This window comes from Xenopus tropicalis, chromosome 1 (assembly GCF_000004195.4).
Source record: "Xenopus tropicalis strain Nigerian chromosome 1, UCB_Xtro_10.0, whole genome shotgun sequence".
NCBI classification, from domain to species: Eukaryota; Metazoa; Chordata; class Amphibia; order Anura; family Pipidae; genus Xenopus; species Xenopus tropicalis.
The window spans coordinates 41,964,074-41,986,843 of NC_030677.2; the positions used below are offsets into that span (position 1 = coordinate 41,964,074).

General features: G+C 36.8%; 1 protein-coding gene across 1 annotated transcript in view; it reads right to left on the reverse strand.

The window, feature by feature from the left end:
- Positions 1–1,800: 1,800 nt before the first annotated feature.
- Positions 1,801–22,770, reverse strand: part of msr1 (macrophage scavenger receptor 1) — a 30,791-nt gene continuing 9,821 nt past the window's right edge. Inside the window, exons 6-11 of the mRNA XM_012955668.3 lie at positions 20,861–20,941; positions 19,106–19,177; positions 17,691–17,756; positions 15,878–16,060; positions 9,123–9,255; positions 1,801–2,933 (exon numbers count right to left, since the gene is read on the reverse strand). Coding sequence (XP_012811122.2) covers position 2,933; positions 9,123–9,255; positions 15,878–16,060; positions 17,691–17,756; positions 19,106–19,177; positions 20,861–20,941 — 536 coding nt within the window. The 3' untranslated portion in view covers positions 1,801–2,932. The remainder of the gene's footprint in view (positions 2,934–9,122; positions 9,256–15,877; positions 16,061–17,690; positions 17,757–19,105; positions 19,178–20,860; positions 20,942–22,770) is intronic.

The following is a 22,770-nucleotide window of genomic DNA, read 5'->3' on the forward strand; positions in this document are numbered from 1 at the left end:
GTGATGGAACTGCCATCAGCTTATATATGTATACTGTATATATCATAAAATTATGTTGTGTATATAAAAATATGGTAGGAGAGTCCATTTTTACAACAATCTTACAAAATCACATTTTTAGACAATTTTGCAAAAAGTATAGTAATGATACCTGTTTGTTTATCAATACCGAAGATATTTAAGTTGTAAAATAAAAGAATCTTTTGCACTCGAATTTTATACTACAAATAGCCGCCTGCTTCCACAGATAACATGACTATTTTGAAAGAAAAAAAAAAAGTGAAGTTCTGAAAGCTTGATCTGTTGTGATAGATATGATCCACATGAGAGGGAAGAATGACTAATGTTGATCTTTAAACAGAACAATCTGATAAAACCAATTCCATTACACAGAATGTGATGGATAACACAAGAGGACACATTTTTCCTCCGAGAAATTATAAACAAACATGTGAAGAAGAGACACTTAAACCAACTCTTGATAATGATTTGATTGATGGCAAAACACAGAACCATCTCTTTCAGCTTAAGTGGTATCTTTTAAGAATTATAGACTCAGCAATGTTATTTGAAAGATAGGAAAACAACCCTAAAACTTGAGGCAATATACTTTATAACAACTGTAGTTTTGAAATAAAATGCATGGAATCCAGAGAACTGACAGACTTGGCCATTCGCTGTTAAACCCACTACATTCGGGAAAAGGCTTTATGATTAGTAAACATTGTATTTGAAATAAAATAACTCAGCATACATTGCGCAGCATAGGGAAGAAACCAAGTTATTGAGCTCAGTTCAGAACATTCTTTATATTTTGTATTCAGTCCTGGTGAACATCAAGTTGTTTGACATACATTGTTATGTCTTTGAATACAAACTGGATGTAAGGTATAAAGATGGTTCCCACATCGATGCTCAAGCACAGGGGTACAGCGTCGTCTCTGGCGCTCATGCAGATAGACAAGCGAGCAAACACAATGGGGCTGATTCACTAAAGGTCGATAAAACGAGCGCTATTTATAGCATGCGTTAAAAAGGACAGGCGTCATAATTAAGTTGTCAAAAGTTGTTCCCGCCTACCCCAAGTAGGTGTAAATATTCGCACAGACTAATGTGATATTTAGCGCATTTAACGCTTCATATGTGTTTGTGAATCATGCAGTAGTACTATTTCTATTCGCTAATTAATGCAATGCGAGGTAAATAACTTTGATGAATCAGGACTTAATTATCGCATGCTTTTTAACGGAAAAAAAGCATACAGTAAGCGTTATCGATCTTTAGTGAATCAGACCCAATGTGCTTAAATGGACGCCAAGGCCTCACTTCCTTGCAAAGTAATCGTGACCAACCTGAATGCTACTGAGCCCTTTATCTGCAATTGAACTTGTTTCTGAACTCTGCTTGTTTCCCAGATTCGTTACTTGCTGACTGCCTATTGCCCAACTCTACGGGGCACATTTACTAAAGGGTGAATTGTCTTTTTCTAGCATAAATTCGGCAAAAGGACAACTCACAGTGCATTTGGCGATTTACCAAAAGGCAAAGAAGACATTTCTATAACAAAAAACCTCAGCACTAGAGAAATTTCGCTCCGTTTCACCAGGCGAATTTTCACTCTGGCGAAGAATCTAAAATTCAGCAATTTATCAAAGGGCGAAATTTTCTCTTCGTTCTCCTTTTTTCCAAAGTCTATTTTACCTGGTTCTTACTTGCAAATTGATGAAACTAAATCCGCAAAGTGACTGTATCAGCGATATAAAATCCTGCATTCCAACAGAAATGACCATACAAAAGGTCCACGATAGTGTCTCATAACAGGTCATCTATTTAATGTAACTTTGTAACATTAACAGTAACAAAACATTTAGTGGATATTGGACATAGTCCAGGCAACAAACCACTTTTCATTATTGAGCAGGTACTTCCCCCCAAAAAGAGGAGGAGACTGAAACTTGGTGTTTGATACCAAGGAAGATTATTTGATTAAAGGCTGTACATACATGGGGTTTGGATAGGCATTACTATTTATCAGTTAATTTATGACATCCTTAATGTCTCTACAGATGGTTTATGTTGTGACGTCTGCAATGTGTCTTGGCCCATAGAGATTACTGATGTAGAAAATAAAGACATGATAGGTGACTGACCATGTGATCTGATCTTTAAGTACTTGAGATTGTGGTTGTTTCAGTGGTTTTTAAATGATATGATATTGGTCTGACAAATAGAGTGGAAGCTTTTCAAATGTTACCTTTAAAATAAAGATGGATTTTTAATATAAAAATAAGACATTATTACTCAGCCTATAATTTGGGAAGTGGATTGCCCTTGGAACAGGCGTCTCAGTGGGGTGAATTTATAAATGCAGCTGTGCAATCCAAGTGTGAATATACATCTATATGTATGCACTGTGTTATACTAGCTGAAAGCCAGTGGAAGACATACAAAACATTATTGCGTATATTGATTCATTATGTTGAAACTCCGCTATCTTTTAATCTGGTTAGTAGTTATCATGCGGTGTTCCCCATAACACTGGATTATGGAGACTAGTGGCTCAGGAGCAACATATCACACACCAACCCCTTGGATTTTGCTCTCAGTGGCCGCAAAGCAGGTGCTTATTTTTAAATTCCTGACTTGGAGTCAAGTTTTGGTTCCATTAAAAACCCAGTGTACTGCCAAACAGAGCCTTTTGTAATCCTTGCATCTTTTTCTTTTACTTGTGTTGCACACAATTTGAATGTGGCCAAGGTATAAAAGGTGGGAAATCCCTGATGTAGATGCAGTGAACAAGCTCAGGGAAGGTGAAGCTGCAGCTGTGGAGAAAGCAAGGAAATCAGGATGGACTGTGATACCATTCTAAAAAACACGAATGTGTCTCTTTTATGCAAAGGTCTGTCTCGTGCAACCATGTTCATGGGAAAAACCTAAGACAGGGAACAGAAAAGACATGTGGAATGAAATAAATGCTCAACATGAACCTTCACTGAAACGCATAAGGCATTTGGTTCACCCAAAATATTTTCATTTACAGGTACAGGTATAGGACCCATTATCCAGAATGCTCGGGACCAAGGGTATTCCGGATAAGGGGTCTTTCCATAATTTGGATCTCCATACCTTAAGTCTACTAAAAAAATAATAAAACATTAATTAAACCCAATAGGATTGTTTTGCATCCAATAAGGATTATTTATATCTTAGTTGGGATCAGTTACAAGGTACTGTTTTATTTCTACATAAAAAAAGGAAATCAGTTTTAAAATTCTGAATTATTTGCTTATAATGGAGTCTATGGGAGACGGGCTTTCCGTAATTTGGAGCTTTCTGGATAACGGGTTTCCGGATAAGGGGTCCGATACCTGTATAGGAAAGTATCCTGCAGAAGTACATTGTACTGGATGTTTTACTTAATGATACTGTATGTTTTATTCAATCATGTCCTAAAACTCCACTTATCTAGCCTTCCGCTAACTTTAGACTTCACTTTACTTCACTAATGACTTTGCTTTTTGGGTTGAAATAGCTATTAAACAGAATAATTACAAATTGCAATAAATCACTGAAGCCTGAATAATCAACATTCTCTTCAACACTTTATTGACAAAGAAAATGTATTTTGTTATTCATGCAAGAGACTTAACAGCAGGAAGCAACTTTTCTTGTCAGTTTGTCTAACGAGTAAACCTGCCCTTACCAACTGTACAGAAAATGGGAATAAATTATGGTAGGATTCTTCAACCCTTCTTTAGTTTGAACAGATTCCTCCTCTTGTTATAGGTGATAGAGGTGTATGCATCAATAATGAAGCTAGGCACAGAATCCAGAAGGAATGGAAGTAACTCATTTCTCATAATATAAACACAAGGACAGGGAGCCTCCTACGTAATTTAAGCTGTGTTTACTTAATTAAAACAAATATTCCTGTATTTCAAGTGTTAATATCTGTTTTTGAATGTAATGGTGGCTATCTTTGCATCAATTATGGCCTGAGAAAACAATACAGAACAGAAGCATGTTCATCAGATGGTGAATTCTAACTTTCACCCATTGATAAATACACTTCTAAAAATCCCATAGGAATGAATAGAACATGGGTGAGTTTTAATGTATTAGGCTTTAAACTCACATGTTCATAAATCTGCCCTACATGTTTTGCACTGTTCTTTGCTGCTGAGAAAAACAAAAGCACCCTGTTGTAAAACCAGGGCAAGCAAGCCAAGCAAAAAGTCTACCATATTAAAATTGGGTTTTCCCGTAAAATGTTAGATCAAAGTCAGAAGCAAAGCAACCTATGAGAGTAATCACCATGCTCATAGTCACAATATGTAGATAATATATATATATATATAGATACATATATATACAGGTATAGGATCCCTTATCCGGAAACCTGTTATCCAGAAAGCTCCGAATTACGGAAAGGCCGTCTCCCATAGACTCCATTTTAATCAAATAATTCAGAATTTTAAAACTGATTTCCCTTTTCTCTGTAATAATAAAACAGTACCTTGTAATTGATCCCAACTAAGATACAAATAATCCTTATTGGATGCAAAACAATCCTATTGGATTTAATTTCTGTTTTATTGATTCTTTAGTAGAATTAAGGTATGGAGATCCAAATTACGGAAAGACCCCTTATCCGGAATACCCTTGGTCCCGAGCATTCTGGATAACGGGTCCTATACCTGTATACAGTAGATACAGGTGCCGAGAGGAGCACAACCCTAAAAATGTAGTTAGCTGCCCGGCTGCTGGTCAAAATAAACTAAATATAGAGACATAGAACCGCACACACTAGGACTTAATATATAGAAAAAAGTTTTATTAACAAAAAATATAGTTGATATATATATATTTTTTCCCCAGACAATTAAATTCAATGCTTGTTTACAAATAGGCACAATTTATATATGGAGACTTACAAGACAATAGCTGATTTTCTAATGTAAATGTACCTTAAATGTAATTTGCCTTTGCATTAAATATCTAATAAACTATTTTGAAAAATCAGGTTTGCAACCCTGCACTACTCTGCTTAAATGCACCACTGAAATGGACATTTTTTGAAATCACAGTGTAGATATAATACAATGGCATTGCAGAACCTGTAGCCCAGAGGCACAGGAGACAGGTGGGCTTATTTATTAATCATACATCCTTTTCTGCAGTCATTGTGTGAATCAGCCCCCAAACATACATGGCACTTGCACTAGTAAATGACCCATAGGTCTTACTATTCAAACTTAAAAATCAACTTTGTGCATAAATAAATGTGTCTACATAATTATACATGTGCAGTTCCTATGAATATTTATTTCAGCCCACTTGCCATAGGTGTAACAATAAGGCACTGGGACGGGTTTCCTTGAGAACTAGAATATGGTACAAGTTTGTATTTACACAACATTAAATATTGTGTATCTAGTATAAATAAATCTAAAGCAACTGGACTTTTGGTAATCATTGAAGACGTTTCACTACTCATCCGAGCAGCTTCTTCAGTTCTACTGGTATGGGAAGTCCTCAGCATATATACTCTTCCACTAATCCAATCACAATGGCACTTTGTAACTCTTTATAGAGGTGACATCTGAAACTCACAGATGTGTGAATGCTGTGGAGTTACTTTGAAAGGATTACCAAAGTATCATGCAACTCTTCAAAACAGGTGTTACTTGTTAGATTTGCATGAATGGATGTGTGAAGAGTTCTGAAACTGCCGGGGTACAGATGTTAGAACAGCACTGTATGTAGGAGACAGATGGTGTTAAAGTCCCCCGCCTCTGTTTAGGGATGGTTTCTCCACTTTGACATGAATGGCCTCTTTTACACCTCTTTCAAACCAGCAGTCTTCTTTGTCTAAAATTTGGACGTTGCTATTTTCAAAGGAGTGTCCCTTGTCTTCTAGGTGTAGAAATACAGCAGTCCTGGCCTGTAGTGTTCGCCCTCCTATGCTGAGCCATTCGCTTGGAGAGCAGTTGCTTTGTCTCACCAATGTAAAGGTCTGTGCACTCCTCGCTACACTGGACTGCGTATACAACATTGCTTTGTTTTTCCTTTGGTGTTGCATCCTTTGGGTGTACAAGTTTTTGTCTCAGTGTGTTGCCAGGTTTGAAAAACACAGGGATGTGGTGTTTGTTGAAAATTCTCCTGAGTTTCTCCGACACTCCTGCTACATATGGGATGACTATATTGCGCCTTCTCTCTACCTCAGGACAGTTGTTCCTTTTGGTGTTCCTGTTGGGCTTAGTTGCTGTTGTTTTGACAAAGGCCCAGTCTGGGTAGCCACAAGCTTTCAGTGCTTCTCTGAGATGTTTACATTCCTTGTCCTTGGACTCTGTATCGGTTGTCACACTTTCCGCCCTGTGGTGTAGATTTCTAATGACACTCAGTTTGTGTTCCAGCTGATGGTGGGAAACGAACAACAGATATTGATCTGTATGAGTGGGTTTCCTGTATACTTCTGTTTTCAAGATACCCCCCCCTCTTGGATGGATATCAAACAGTCCAAAAAAGCAAGTTTGTTCTCATGGACATCCTCCCTTGTGAACTTGATGTTATTGTCCACTGAGTTAATGTGTTCTGAAAAGGCCGCCACTTCGTGGGATCTTGGGGAGTCCATATAAGCATGGTGTAGCTTCTCTGGGGTACAGGAGGTGGTATAAAGCTCGATCAATGGCTTCCTCCTTTTCAAGTTGTTGTAGGCAATCTATCACCTTTTTCTTGTAACTGCTGCTTTAAGGAGAGACCCAAGCAGCAGTTACAAGAAAAGGTGATAGATTGCCTACAACAACTTGAAAAGGAGGAAGCCATTGATCGAGCTTTATACCACCTCCTGTACCCCAGAGAAGCTACACCATGCTTATATGGACTCCCCAAGATACATAAAAATGGAGCACCACTCAGGCCTATTGTCAGCAGCATCAATTCAGTGACTTACAGCATTGCAAAATACTTGGCCAACATCTTAGCCCCATTGGTAGGTAAAACAGTGCATCATATCCAAAATGCCAAAGAGTTTGTCACCAAGATTCAAGGAGTTAAACTAAAGGCAGAAGAAACTATGGTATCATATGATGTCACTTCATTGTTCACATGTATACCTACCACAGAGGCTATTGAGAGTAAGAAATGGACTGCAGAAAGATAACACCCTCAGCAGCAGAACAAAACTCAGTCCCAACCAAGTATGTTTATTGCTAGATTTGTGTCTTAACACCACATACTTCAAATACAAGGACCAATTTTACAGGCAAAAACATGGCTGTGCAATGGGTTCACCAGTTTCTCCCATTGTAGCAAACTTGTATATGGAGGAAGTGGAAAGGAAGGCCCTACTCACATTCAATGGAACTACACCAAGTCACTGGTTCAGGTATGTAAATGACACTTGGGTTAAAATCAGATCCAACTAAGTGGCGGCCTTTTCAGAACACATTAACTTAGTGGACAATAACATCAAGTTCACAAGGGAGGATGTCCATGAGAACAAACTTGCTTTTGTGGACTGTTTGATATCCATCCAAGAGGGGGGTATCTTGAAAACAGAAGTATACAGGAAACCCACTCACATGGATCAATATCTGTTGTTCAATTCCCACCATCCGCTGGAACACAAACTGGTTGTCATTAGAACTCTACACCACAGGGCGGAAAGCAACTAAGCCCAACAGGAACACCAAAAGGAATAACTGTCCTGAGGCAGAGAGAAGGTGAAATATAGTCATCCCATATGTAGCAGGAGTGTCGGAGAAACTCAGGAGAATTTTCAACAAACACCACATCCCTGTGTTTTTCAAACCTAGCAACACACTGAGACAAAAACTTGTACACCCAAAGGATCCAACACCAAAGGAAAAACAAAGCAATGTTGTATACGCAATCCATTGAATCGAGGAGTGCACAGACCTTTACATTGGTGAGACAAAGCAACTGCTCTCCAAGCGAATGGCTCAACATAGGAGAGTGAACACTACAGGCCAGGACTCTGCTGTATTTCTACACCTAAAAGACAAGCGACACTCCTTTGAAAATGGCAACGTCCAAATTTTGGACAAAGAAGACTGCTGGTTTGAAAGAGGTGTAAAAGAGGCCATTCATGTCAAAGTGGAGAAACCATCCCTAAACAGAGGCGGGGGACTTTGACACCATCTGTCTGCTACATACAATGCTGTTCTAACATCTGTACCCCGGCAGTTTCAGAACTCTTCACACATCCATTCATGCAACTCTAACAAGTAACACCTGTTTTGAAGAGTTGCATGATACTTTGGTAATCCTTTCAAAGTAACTCCACAGCATTCACACCTCTGTGAGTTTCAGATGTCACCTCTCTGAAGAGTTACAAAGTGCCATTGTGATTGGATTAGTGGAAGAGTACATATGCTGAGGACTTCCCATACCAGTCAGTTGAACTGAAGAAGCTGCTCGGATGAGTAGTGAAATGTCTTCAATGATTACCAAACAAGTCCAGTTGCTTTGGATTTATTTATACTAGATATACCATGACCTGGATGAATGAAAATCTTCATAGACATTAAATATTGTGGTGACTTCCATTTGAATAAATCAAACTAAAGACATTGAACTATTCATTGGCCAACTCATTTCCATCTTTCTGTGGGCAGTTATTAATAGGAAATGTTAAATATTTGCATTTCTCAATTTTTTGGTTCATAGTACAGACATTTTCAGATTATATTTTTTACACAGTTTGCATGGTGCACTTTGGCAATCAATAACAGTTTATAGAGAGCACACATATTAAGCACACATATTATTATATTGTACAATGAGCTATGGTAATTTTCAACTAATAAAATGATCTGGCATTTGCTTTTATTCTAAATATACTAAACTGGTTAATGCTGCTTATTGGTTTTGGGGGTTTAATGACCATTGGAAAATGTTGTCATTAACTGCATATTTCGTAGTGAGTCACTTCTGTTACTAAAAACTCTCGGAATAGAAGAGACACTTCTTAGTTCAGTAGACAGCCTATAACAACATCAAACAAATGGAAAGTAGACTTTGAGTTTCATGGATGAAGCATACAGTATATAAGAAGGCAAAGTTTATGGAATACTGAAACAATATGTAGTTATATTTACTAGGCTACACAGCGGACTCCAGCGTCTTCAGTATGTCTGCAGTTTGTAATGCCCCAGCCTTTAAATTTACATTCAAAGATTGACTTTTCAATTCCATTGCATTGAACATCATCCATCCATATTCGAGCAAGTCCTGCAAAAAAAAAATAAAATACAACATATCCCTTAAACGTATCCTAAAGAATAAAATATTGCAACCCATTTTAATGGTTCATGAATAGTGATGAGCGAATCTGTCCCGTTTCGATTCGGCATAAAATTTGCGAAACGGCAAGAAAATTCACGAAATGCAGAAAAATTTGTCACCGCAGCAACAGCGCCCTTTTTTGACGCGCCCGGTGCTTTTTTTACGCGCCCTGGCCCAATTTGACGCGTGACAGAAAAAAAACTGCGTGCCTAATTTTTCCGTGGTGAATTTTCACGGAAGTTTCGCAAAACAATTCTCCAATGGCGGAATACGGAAATTCGCTGTGAATCCATGCCTGGCAAAAAAAAAAATCGCTCATCACTAATCATGAAGAATTCTGGGTATTTACATTGGTCAGATTATAAATCAGGTGGAATTCCTTCTGAGAAATCCTGAAAGCCCAGAATGGTAAAAGTGCACAGAATAAGAAACAGTAGCTAAAATAATCAGCCTTGGAGGGTTCCCACACCCCCTTTTTGTGTATTTCTAAAATGTTTGGAAACTCACTAAAGTGTGTTAAAACATGCGCTATTTATAGCGTGCGATAAAAATGTTATTGCGTCTAAATTTTCGCCACTTAACGCACGATTCACTATAAGCATACTTGCGCTAATTTACGTGCGATATTGCATGCGCCATTTACCGCATGCGCGCTAATTAACGCCTATTATTATTTGCGCTAATAGTCGCCGCGTATAAATAGTAGCATATAAATAGTAGCATATAAATAGTAGCCACATATAAATAGTGCATATAAATAGTAGCATATAAATAGTAGCCACATATAAATAGTAGCATATAAATAGTAGCATATAAATAGTAGCCACATATAAATAGTGCATATAAATAGTAGCATATAAATAGTAGCCACATATAAATAGTGCATATAAATAGTAGCATATAAATAGTAGCCACATATAAATAGTAGCCGCATATAAATATTTCTATGCTACTATTTACTGTATATGCTACTATTTATATGCGGCTACTATTTATATGCACTATTTATATGTGGCTACTATTTATATGCACTATTTATATGTGGCTACTATTTATATGCTACTATTTATATGCACTATTTATATGTGGCTACTATTTATATGTGGCTACTATTTATATGCACTATTTATATGTGGCTACTATTTATATGCTACTATTTATATGCACTATTTATATGTGGCTACTATTTATATGCTACTATTTATATGCACTATTTATATATGGCTACTATTTATATGCAGCAAACTGGCGGCTGCCTCACTCTAGGGCCAACACATACTTGAATAAATAACACTGCAATGTCCATATTTTATTGCCAAAAGCTCATTAACTGTACTTTTCTATAATTAACACATGCGATAATACTGTAGTGAATCGTGTGCTAATTGTCGCATCTTTTTTAACGCAAAAAAGCGTGTGATAAAAATTAATGCACTTTAGTGAATCAACCCTTATATCTCTATGTACGCCCAGAAACCAGATTATAGCTGTATCACTAACAAATATCTCATTCTTACATTATGAGAAAATGGCAGATTTCCTAAACTTTAGATGTCATCTCCTTTAAGAGTCCAGTATATTCATTTCATTTTATATATCATCAATTCTAATCAAGAAACTAAAGAGTAGTTGATACCTTTTATTGGCTAACTAAGAAGATTATAAAATGTGAGCTTTCAGTATTACGTCCCCCTAGGGCATTTACTAACATTCCTATTTCTTTTTTTTTTACTAATTCTTGTTTTACACAAACATGAATTTCTTGTATAAAAAAGATTTATTAAGCATAAGAACCACAAAACATTGCCATCTAAAATCTGTGGAGGTCATAAAGACATCAATGGGAGCTGTCCTAGGCAAATTGTAACAATATTTATTTCATTTGTGGTTTTAGAGGTATTTGGGGGGGGGGTTTGATTCATGGAAAAACATAAAAACCACAAAAATTGTAGTTTTGTGTTCTTTGTTTTTGTTTGGCATTTTAATTGGTTTATACTTTTTCTTTTTGGTTCTGTTAATAAATGACTAGACATTTGTGGTTTTCATGGAAATGCATCTAGTTGTGGTTTCAAAAACCACGAAAATCAGAATGTTAACAAATCTGCCCCTACATTTTCTATGGCTAATGCGGTACAACATTCTGCTACAGTTATAATCAGTCCGGATAAATTTGGAGATTTATCATCTAGGAAAAGCAATTTCAATGAATTAGATTCATTAAAGGGATGGTTCACCTTCAGGTTAACTTTTAGTATGTTATAGAATGGCCTATTCGTAGCAACTTTTCAACTGGTCTTCATTTTTTATAATTTTTGAATTATTTGCCTTTACCTTCTGATACTTTACAGCTTTCAAATGGGGGTCAGTGACCCCGGCAGCCAAAAAAAAAACGTTGCTCTGTCAGGCTACAATTTGATTGTTATTGTTTCTTTTTATTACTTTTCTATTTGTGACCTCTTCTATTCATATTCCCATGTCTCTTTCAAACCACTACCTGGTTGCTAGGTTAAATTGGACCCTAGCAACCCAGCTGCTGAAATTCCAAACTGGATAGCTGCTCAACAAAAAGCTATATAATAATTACAATAATTCAAAAACCGCAAATAATATAAAATGAAAACCTATTGCAAATTGCCTCAGAATAGCACTCTCTACATCATACGTCTGAATAGCACTCTCTACATCATACATCTGAATAGCACTCTCTACATCATACATCTGAATAGCACTCTCTACATCATACGTCTGAATAGCACTCTCTACATCATACGTCTGAATAGCACTCTCTACATCATACATCTGAATAGCACTCTCTACATCATACGTCTGAATAGCACTCTCTACATCATACATCTGAATAGCACTCTCTACATCATACGTCTGAATAGCACTCTCTACATCATACATCTGAATAGCACTCTCTACATCATACGTCTGAATAGCACTCTCTACATCATACTTCTGAATAGCACTCTCTACATCATACGTCTGAATAGCACTCTCTACATCATACGTCTGAATAGCACTCTCTACATCATACATCTGAATAGCACTCTCTACATCATACGTCTGAATAGCACTCTCTACATCATACGTCTGAATAGCACTCTCTACATCATACGTCTGAATAGCACTCTCTACATCATACTTCTGAATAGCACTCTCTACATCATATGTCTGAATAGCACTCTCTACATCATACGTCTGAATAGCACTCTCTACATCATACGTCTGATTAGCACTCTCTACATCATACGTCTGAATAGCACTCTCTACATCATACGTCTGAATAGCACTCTCTACATCATACGTCTGATTAGCACTCTCTACATCATACGTCTGAATAGCACTCTCTACATCATACGTCTGATTAGCACTCTCTACATCATACGTCTGAATAGCACTCTCTACATCATACGTCTGATTAGCACTCTCTACATCATACGTCTGAGTAGCACTCTCTACATCATACGTCTGAATAGCACTCTCTACATCATACATCTGAATAGCACTCTCTACATCATACGTCTGATTAGCACTCTCTACATCATACGTCTGAATAGCACTCTCTACATTATACTAAAAGTTAATTTAAAGGTGAACAACCCCTTTAAGAACCAAATAATTTTTAATCGATCTGTTTCAGATCAGTCACTTAAAAAGGCAGTCTGTGTTTCAAACTCATTAATATCCATTTTGTTTTAAAGAATAACTTTTATTCAATCAATTCTTGTACAGTGCATAAAGAGCTTTCATAGATTATTTAGTACAAATTCCAAGTCCATTAGCATGTTATCATTGTGCATTAGCCCAATTGCCTACTTTTATGATATCTATATGGCTTGGGAAGATCCACATATTATGAAGAAGAAGAAGCTGTTTGTGTCCTGTAATTCGTGGATCATTATATGCACTGCCAGAGTGTAATTGGATGTTATAAGAAGAAGCAAACATTTTGTATATAAACCAGTAAACAGAAAAAAAGGAAAACAATAAATATTAACATTGTAGGTATCAGCTTATATATGTGGTCTCTAGTGTTTATGGGTATTGTATGGGTGGGTCTCCTCTTAGGGTCTGTAACAATGTACAATCAGCAGTTTTAAAGCAATTATGTATTTAGACTTTCAGTGCCTTTGGAATTATGCTAATAAATCATTCCCATGTTTCAAAAACATTTTTGACTGTTTGTGTTTATTCAAATATGCCTGTGCCCAATCAATACTCGGGCTAGTTTTCCTTAATTAAACAATTAAAGTGTTGGGGTGGGTTTCCCTGATCCATACTTGTAGGATGGTTTTCTTTGCAACAGCCAATAGAATAAGTAAGAGTCTCTTGGCTCCCTTAGTCATTTTTATGGCAGTATTTGGGTTCACACCCCATAGTGCCAATGCGGGGATAAAGGTACATAGTTGACCAGGTATCTGGTTACATAGTTCCGTATCTGGAGACAAAAGCATTTAGTAAGTGGGCAGTTCCACAGACAATCCATTAGGTCAGCTGGGGTCCCCTGGCATTTTATACAATGTTATCAACATCAATTTTGAATAATGAAAAGGAGAAATCTTTTCTTTATGTTACTAGCCCTTAAATTCTCCAAAATACTGTAGGGCAACTTTTACTTTAAAGGAACAGTAACACCAAAAAATGAAAGTCTATAAAAGTAACTAAAATATAATGTGCTGCTGCCCTGCACTGGTAAAAGTTGTGTGTTTACTTCAGAAAGTCTACTATAATTTATATAAATAAGCTGCTGTGTAGCCATGGAGGCAGCCATTCAAAGGAGAACAGGCACATAGCAGATAACAGATAAAACACTATTGTATTCTACAGAGCTTTTCTGTTATCTGCTATGTAACCTGTGCCTTTTCTCCTTTTTTCCAGCCTGAATGGCTGCCCCCGTGGCTACACAGCAGCTTATTATATAAATTATAGTAGTGTTACTGTAGCAAACACCCCAGCTGTACCAGTGCAGGGCAACAGTGCATTATATTTTTATTTCTTTAAAGCTCTTTCATTTTTTAGTGTTACTGTTCCTTTAACTTTGATTTCCCCCTCACTCTGAACAGCTGCAGCATCCCAATTCTACATTCATCATTATCCCAGTTTTATTTCTGAGCTACTCTTCCTCTGGGATATCTCTATAAAAAAGTCTAAGCTTAACCCAAAAATATTATTCACATGTATTGCATTCTCCATTCATAGGGCAATATGCATTCAATGTATTCCTATGGGCATAGTTCAATATTTCCTTTTCTATGAAAGTGATTTCCTGCTGAACTTCATTAAATTATTTCTGTTGCTTGAAACATATAGCATCTCACTTTTCATTTCATTCACTGTAGCAATACAGTGCATATTCTTTTTGTTGTCTTGTATATACTGTATGTATTTCTTTATATACACAAAACTGTACAGTTGAAATAATAAGCAAAGGAAACAATAATAAATAAAAATAGATCATATATACACAGTTAAGTATAAATACCATATGTTAGGAAGCACAGAAGAAGGAGGCCCCTCCCATGTAGAGGTTACAATTAAAATAGGTGGGTAACTTATAGTTACTAATTATAGGTTAATTGACCCATAAGTGGCAAAATTGTATCCCATGCTGGATACTGCCCTAAGAGGTAGTTTTGAAAAGGGTAAGGGAGAGTTTCTTACAAAGGAATTCAGAGATGGAATTCCAGAGTTATGGAAAAACAAGGTTTAAGATGGGGGATGGCAGTGGGTGTAGGGGATGCAAAAAGACAGTAGCACTGAGTCAAATAAAGGAAACAAGGAGACATGTAGGAACACAGAGATACAAGTGAAAAAAATGAAGTCTGGATGAGTGAAGGGCTTTACAAATTAAAGATTTAAACTACCACTTGCTTACTGAGAGAGATAAAGTAAAAGGCAAGGGTGGGAGGCCATTTAGCAATGTTCAATAGTAGAAGCATTGAATTTTATTGAATAATTGATTAGAATGACAGTCTTTTACAGTGGAAAAGATCAAAGATTAGACCAAGGTAGTGTGCGCTGCATCAAGAGAGTTGATAATCATGCTTGGTAAAGGGGAAGAAGGACAGGTTTAGATGGATAATCATCAGTTTTTCAGGAATTACTCAATAGTGTGTTCATGAAATGCATGATAAAGCATAGTGATAAAATTGCCAACACAACCTTATATAAAATGTGCCAGTTAGTAATTTAACACACAATAGCGATAAAGCAGAAATAATGAAGTAATAGATAAGTAAAACAGATATATATTGGGATCAAACTATAAACATGTCTGGAGAAAGTATTTTCAGTGTTTATGACCTGTTGCATAAGCACACATAACCATGTAGTAGCAACTAATACAGGTATGGGATTTGTTATCCAAAATGCTCGGGACCTAGGGGTTTCTGGATAAATAAAGTGTATTAAAAAAATAATTTAAACATGAATTTAACCCAATAGGATTGTTTTGCCTCCAATAAGGATTAATTATGTCTTAGTTGGGATCAAGTACAAGGTTCTGTTTTATTATTACAGATAAAAAGGAAATCAAACTTAAAAATATGAATTATTGGATTACCTTGGCCAAAGTAGGCATTGACGTAAACTTGAGCAACACCAGTGTATCCCAGCATCTTGCATACAACTTTACCGTCTTCAAGACCCCAGTGATCATCACACACTGTGCCCCATTCTCCATTATGAAAAACCTCAACTCTTCCTAGGAGAGAACTTGAGCCCCCAACCAATCGAACTAATGGAGCTGCAATTTGAGAAAACAACAGTTGCATTTAGCACTGGAGTATTTATTAGCTATTTATTTTAAGGACAGAATAAAAGGACAAATATTCCCCCCTACTAGGTGAATGCTCATTTCATTTTGTGATAGTATATCTGAATCTTCTTTACATTCAATCTTACTAAGTATCCATTGCTGTTTACTGAACAAGTTCCTTATCTCTTTTTTTATCCTCCCTATAGTGAAATGCAAGTATAATCATTTATTTTTCTCTTTCATTCTTGATTTCTCCTAATATGTTTTCTCAGTTTTACTTGCATTTATTAAAGTTCTCGAGAAAAGTAATTGAGTTTGGGATTGACTGAAAAAAATGTATTTCACAAGCTTCTGAATGTCTCATCATTTTCAACCGATGTAAAATCAATGGTATTTTTCTCTGTGTTATAGGAAAAAAATCTCAATGGGGTAAAAAAACAAACCTGCATTCTTGTATAATTCTTGTATAATATTTATTCTGATTATATCATGTTATGTTTGGAACCTATTTAGATAAAGTCTTCTCAAAGTAAGATTTCCACATTAAAGCAATGGAAGCCTATGATTATAGGGATATGATATTTAGGGGCTGATTTACTAAGACACGAATTCGAATCCGAATTGGAAAAATTCTGATTGGAAAACGTACATTTTGCGACTTTTTCGTATTTTTTGCGATTTTTTTCGGCGCCTTTACGACTTTTCGGAAATTGTTGCAACTTTTTCGTTACCAGTACGATTTTCGCGAAAAAACGCGAGTTTTTCGTAGCCATTACGTATCTTGTCGCGACTTTTTCGTATTGAGCGCTCGTAAGCGGCGGGCGAAACTTTCAGACTTAGCATGATTTTGGAAGCCTCCCATAGGACTCAATGGCACCCTGCAGCTCCAACCCGGCCCAAGAAAAGTCACCATACTGAAGCCTGAATGAATCCGAACGCTACGAAAAAATCGTAACATTTTGCGCAACTTTCGGAATGGCTACGAAAAAGGCGCGATAATTTTCCGAAAAATCACCAAATACCGATCATTACGAAAAAAACGCAATCGGACGCATTCAGCCCGTTCGTGGGTAAGTAAATGTGCCCCATAGTGATTATTATTGATAGTTAACTAAGGTACATTATGAAGAACAAATGAACAGCACCTCTATGATCTTGTATAAAAAGCCTTTATTTCAAACTTGGCTTAAACCGCAGACATAGACCTTGGTTGCTTATGTACAAGGTCTAAGCCAAATGTTTGGAATAAAAGTGTTTTAAACAAGCTAGTAGAGATGCTGTTTGTTTGTTCTACGTAATCTTTTGTGATGGGTTGTGGCCATTAAAGAACATGTACCATAGAAAGACTAAGGGGCAGATTTATCAAAATGTGAGTTTAGAGCTTAATACATAAAAACTCACCCACATTCTATTCATTCCTATGGGATTTTTAGAAGTGTATTTATCAATAGGTGAAAGTTAGAACTCACCATTTCATAAATAGGCTTTTGAAAACCCCATAGGAATGAATAGAACGTGGGTGAGTTTTTATGTATTAAGCTCTAAATTCACATTTTGATAAATCTGCCCCTAAGAGTGAATATAGGAGTTGATTTGTGCATTAACTAAAGTATCTTACTTGTGGTGGTTCTACTGGGAGTCGTTGCTGCATCTTCTCCCTTTTCACCCTTTTGTCCTTTGAGACCTTTAATGGAAAATGTAAGAATGTTATCTTTTTTTTGTCAGGTATTTTTAAAAAAAGAAAAACTCAGTTTACTAGCTATGCATTGGAATTAGTTACTGTATTAAGTTTCAGTAATTAGAAATACTTTTATGTGTGTGTATGTATGTGTGTATAACTTTATTTGTAAAGCACCACATGAATATGCTGTACAGTTGTAGAATGTAGAAAAGTATAGTAAGTATAAATATACAGAGATTAAGAGCCATGTGGTAAGAGACTCAGTAGAAAGGAGTTCTCTGCCTCATAGAGCTTACAATCCAAAAAGTTGGATAACATACAGGCACATATTGGGAAGCAAAGTGCACAAAGGTTCTACAGGTATGGGATCTCTTATCCGGAAACCCGTTATCCAGAAAGCTCCGAATTATGGAAAGCCCATCTCCCATAGACTCCATTTTAATCAAAAAATTCAGAATTTTAAAACTGATTTCCCTTTTCTCTGTAATAATAAAACAGTACCTTGTAATTGATCCCAACTAAGATATAATTAATCCTTATTGGATGCAAAATAGTCCTGTTGGATTTAATTAGTGTTTTATTGATTTTTTTAGTAGACTTAAGATATGGAGATCTAAATTACAGAAAGATCCGTTATCCAGAATATCCTTGGTCCCGAGCATTCTGGATAACAGGTCCTATACCTGTAGTACTAAAAGGTTTTTCTTTTGAAGAGTTTAAGAGCAGGTTCCCTACAGACGAATTCAAGGATAGAATTCCAGAGGAGCAGCAAGATAGAAAGGTTGCAGACAAGTAATGGAAGTGGATGTGGACGGAATGAAAAAATGATGGCTCTGAGAGAAGCAGAGGAAACAGCCAGCAGTGTACAGGGGGAAAAGTGACACTAAAAATCAACCCAAGTTATCATGAAAAAAAATAATTAACTTCATCCTTGTCATGCACACGGGTTGCAGAACATGTGTTAGTGATTTCACAAAAGGCTTTTTGGCAATACTTTGCAGTAGCAAAGGCAAGGAATAGCTGCAAATATTCTACAATCAGAAGACTGAAAGGTGTATGTTTTATTATCCTTTTATTTATTAATGGCATAGTTTTATATGATTTTTAATAAAAAAAAAAAGCAATACTTGCATAAGCGGTTTTCCATAGAGAAATAAAAGCTATATTAACATTTATAATAATAATAATCCATTAATAGATACAGAACTGTAGGCTTAAATGGATTTAGCATGGCTGTCCCTTTATGCTGGATGTATTTATATCATTAGTACAAAACAGCAGATACAAATGGACACCATGGGTCTCATTTATGAATATTAGGGCAATATAAGGACTGCTTTATACTACTTTACCTGGAATTCCAGGAGCTCCTTTTGAACCTAAATATCCATTTTGACCTTTTTCCCCTTTAGAGCCAGGAAATCCTAAAAACATAGATAACATATATCATTTCAAGGGTCCCTTTCAATGTGGCGCCTGTAGGTATATTACTTGTGAATATATTAAGGAAGGGGATACATTAATTGTAACACACATAGTGGCAGATTTACTCCAAAGAGAAAAAGCACGTGCAGGAAAAATTTGCAGAAATGTTGTATAAGGCACAACTATTTTGACTTGTCCTGCGATAACCGCAACTTTTTCGAATAGTCGATCAAAAACCAGCATCAAAAATCCAAACTCCAAAAGTTTGACTTCTACATGACTTCGACAGACTTTAGCTGGAGAGTTTTCAGATTTGGAATTGCGGAAAAAAAGGCATAATAAATCAAAAAGATGCAAACCCCAAACCCCTAATGCAATCTATTTAATTTCCTATAAAAACATGGGAAACCAGTATATAGGCAGAGCCCTGAAAGAAAGAGCATGAGAACACATTAACAACATAAGATGTACTGTAAGTCTCAAACTAATGTAGCAAAACATTTTTTAGAATGTTCTTCTTCCAACTTAAATTTCTTTATGGTTCAGGAAATTGAGAGAGTTACTCTGGGCAGGAGGGGAGGTGAATTAACTAAGAAATTATTATTTCATGAAACCAAATGAATCTTTACTCTTGCTATTAGATACCCACTTGGCATGAAAAGTGAATACAATGTGATGTGCTATGGAATTGTCTGTAGACAACTTAATTGTAAATGTTTTGACTTTTCTAATATTTTGTATTCCTTATACCAAAATTTAGAGCCCAGAATAACTCATACTTTTAATGTTTTGTATTAATAAAGTTTTCTTATGTTTGAATAGGCTTCAGTTGGAGCACCAATATGGTGAAAGTGCCTCTGAACATCAAAAGCAGTGGTTATCAACATGTGGGTCAGGACCTCTTTGGGGGGCGAACAACCCTTTCAGCCTAAGATCATCGGAAAATGCATATTTCTGATGGTCTTAGGAACCGAGACACTGCTCCTCTATGGTTGGGGGTCACCACAACATGAGGAACTGTATTAAAGGGTCACGGCATTAGGAAGGTTGAGAACCACTGATCAAAAACATAAGACAATTTTTCATGGTACTCCAATAAAACCATTTTTAATGAGGAATTCTGTCTGAAGTCCCAGCAAAGGTAACACACCAGTTAATAGAGCTTCCTGCATTTAAATCCTATAATGTACATGTATATTCATTCATATAATGTAGGTACATTCACATTCAGAGTGATATATTAATACAGACTAATATCAGTAATGCATGAATGACTAGTAACCAGTTTCAGGGCATGGCTACATGTCTAAAAACGAATGCAGTGTGAGACCTGCATCTCTGAACGCTACAGACTATTTACTATTATAATCTACTCTGTGTGTGTGTCATGTAGGTGAACTCCTCAATAAATCCATTAAATAGGAACATTTATTATAGGTTATATTATGCATATAATATGTATTGGAGGCAAGTTTTGGTTACATAAAAACCCAGTGTTATGCCAAACAGAATCTCATCTATGCTGCCAGTCCACATAGGGGCTAGCCAATCATAGCTCTTATTTGGCACCCCTGGAACTGTTTTTTATGGTTGTGTTGCTCCCGAACCCTCCCCATTTAAATGGGGACCCCTGACTTATACATTTAGTATATGGTACTTATGAAATACATAGGATCACACACCTCTTATTCCTTGAAATCCTGACACTCCTGTATCTCCTTTCACACCTGTGTCTCCCTTTTCTCCCTTTGGACCAGGAGGACCTGCAGTAAAACATACAATTTATTCAGTATTACTATTTATGAGATTTTTAACAGTTTTAATGATTTGTGGCTCATATTATATTAATAGCAATATTTCCACGGTGCAGTAACCTATAGCAGCTAATCAAGGACCTTATTTTAATTTCTACTTTTCAATACAGTGTTCAAAGGTAGTTGCTGATTAGTTTTTATGGGTTACTGCCTAGTGTGAAATAGCCCAGTGTAAGTTAGTTCCCTGACGCCCAACCAAGCAAACTGTGTCATTTATTAGAAGACATAAACCATATGTACTCCTTACAGTAACCATTTGCCACGCACTCAATTCATTTGCACAATTTGCTTATCTATACAGTATATAGAGGTCATTAATGACCACAAGTGCAGCTTGTGTTCTCACATGTATCCCAGCAGTCAGTTGCACATAAAACCCTTTTATGAAAGTCACTTGTGTCAAAATGTGCTCCTGGACTGCTCCAGACTTTAAAAATGTTTGGCATAATTGCACCTACACTTCGTTTTTAATCTGATGCAGTTGTGGAATAATTTCTGGTGTTGGGTGGTGCAAGTTGATGCGTGCCATATTTTTTACATGCAAGCACAGTGGGCCGCTTGCTGCAGGGAACCCAGGAGCTACCTGGTATGGGGGTGGCAGAAGCTCCAGGGTTCCTCTATATTAACTGGAGCAGCAGTGCTTGATTCGGAACAGGAAGGCAATGACTGTGAGCCCAACTGTACAGAGGACAAGGGGCACATTTTAATATAAGTACTTTTAATCAATGGAGTTCTGTTAATTTTGACGCATTGGCCGCATTTGTGTCAGATTCTGATAAAAAACACTGCATTATGGTGGAAAATTAGGAATGGTCCCAAAATTGCACTTTGCTCACTGCACTTGAGGATGTAAATGAGCCGTCTTTTGTCTTATTTACATCCTGAGACAGATTCCCAGACTTCCTAAAGATGGCCATACACTGACCACATGACATACATGTCCACCTAAATTTGGCTATATTGGAGTAATCAATGAGGCGATGCAGTCCCTGATTCGATTTTAGGACAGATTTCAGTTGGGGGTGCCAAATCTGTCTGAAGGACCATCTTAAATCTGCAGCTTGAATCTACTTGTGAATGGCCAACTTAAAAGCATGAAGAGGAGCACAAAGAAATTTAAAAACAGAATTCAGCAAAACACTGATAAAAACATGACTTGTGTGTCAATATAGGTCACTCTACCAATCAGCAACAAGGAGCCGGTGCAAACATACCAAGGCCATCATAAATAAAAGGGTGAAAAATACATCACCCCATTATTATAGAAGAAGGTAACAATTGTTCTATGCAGGCAGAACCACACAGATCTAATAAAAAAGTGAAATATTCAGTTTAAATAGATTATTTCATACACAACATGCCTGCATTAATACAGTTTATAATAGCAAACCTGATCTAATTGTTCTTGAGTGCAAACTATACTTTAAAGGTGGCCATACCTGGGGCAATTCTAGCTTCCGATATCGGTCCCTTAGACCGATTCAGCAGCTAATCGGCCTGTGTAGGGGCACCAACAACGGGCCTGCCCGACCGATATCTGGCCTGAAAGCGGGCAGATATCAATCGGGCAGGTTAAAAAATTTGGTCGGATCGGGGACCCAATCAGACTTCTCCTATGCCCGCCTTTCTAAATTCAATCGTTTGGCCCCAAACGTTTGGCCAACCAATGAATTAACCTGGATTCGCCCGATATCACCCACCTGTAAGTGGGGATATTGGGAGAAGATCCGCTCACTTGGCGACATCGCCAAGCGAGCGGATCTGAAGGTGTATGGCCA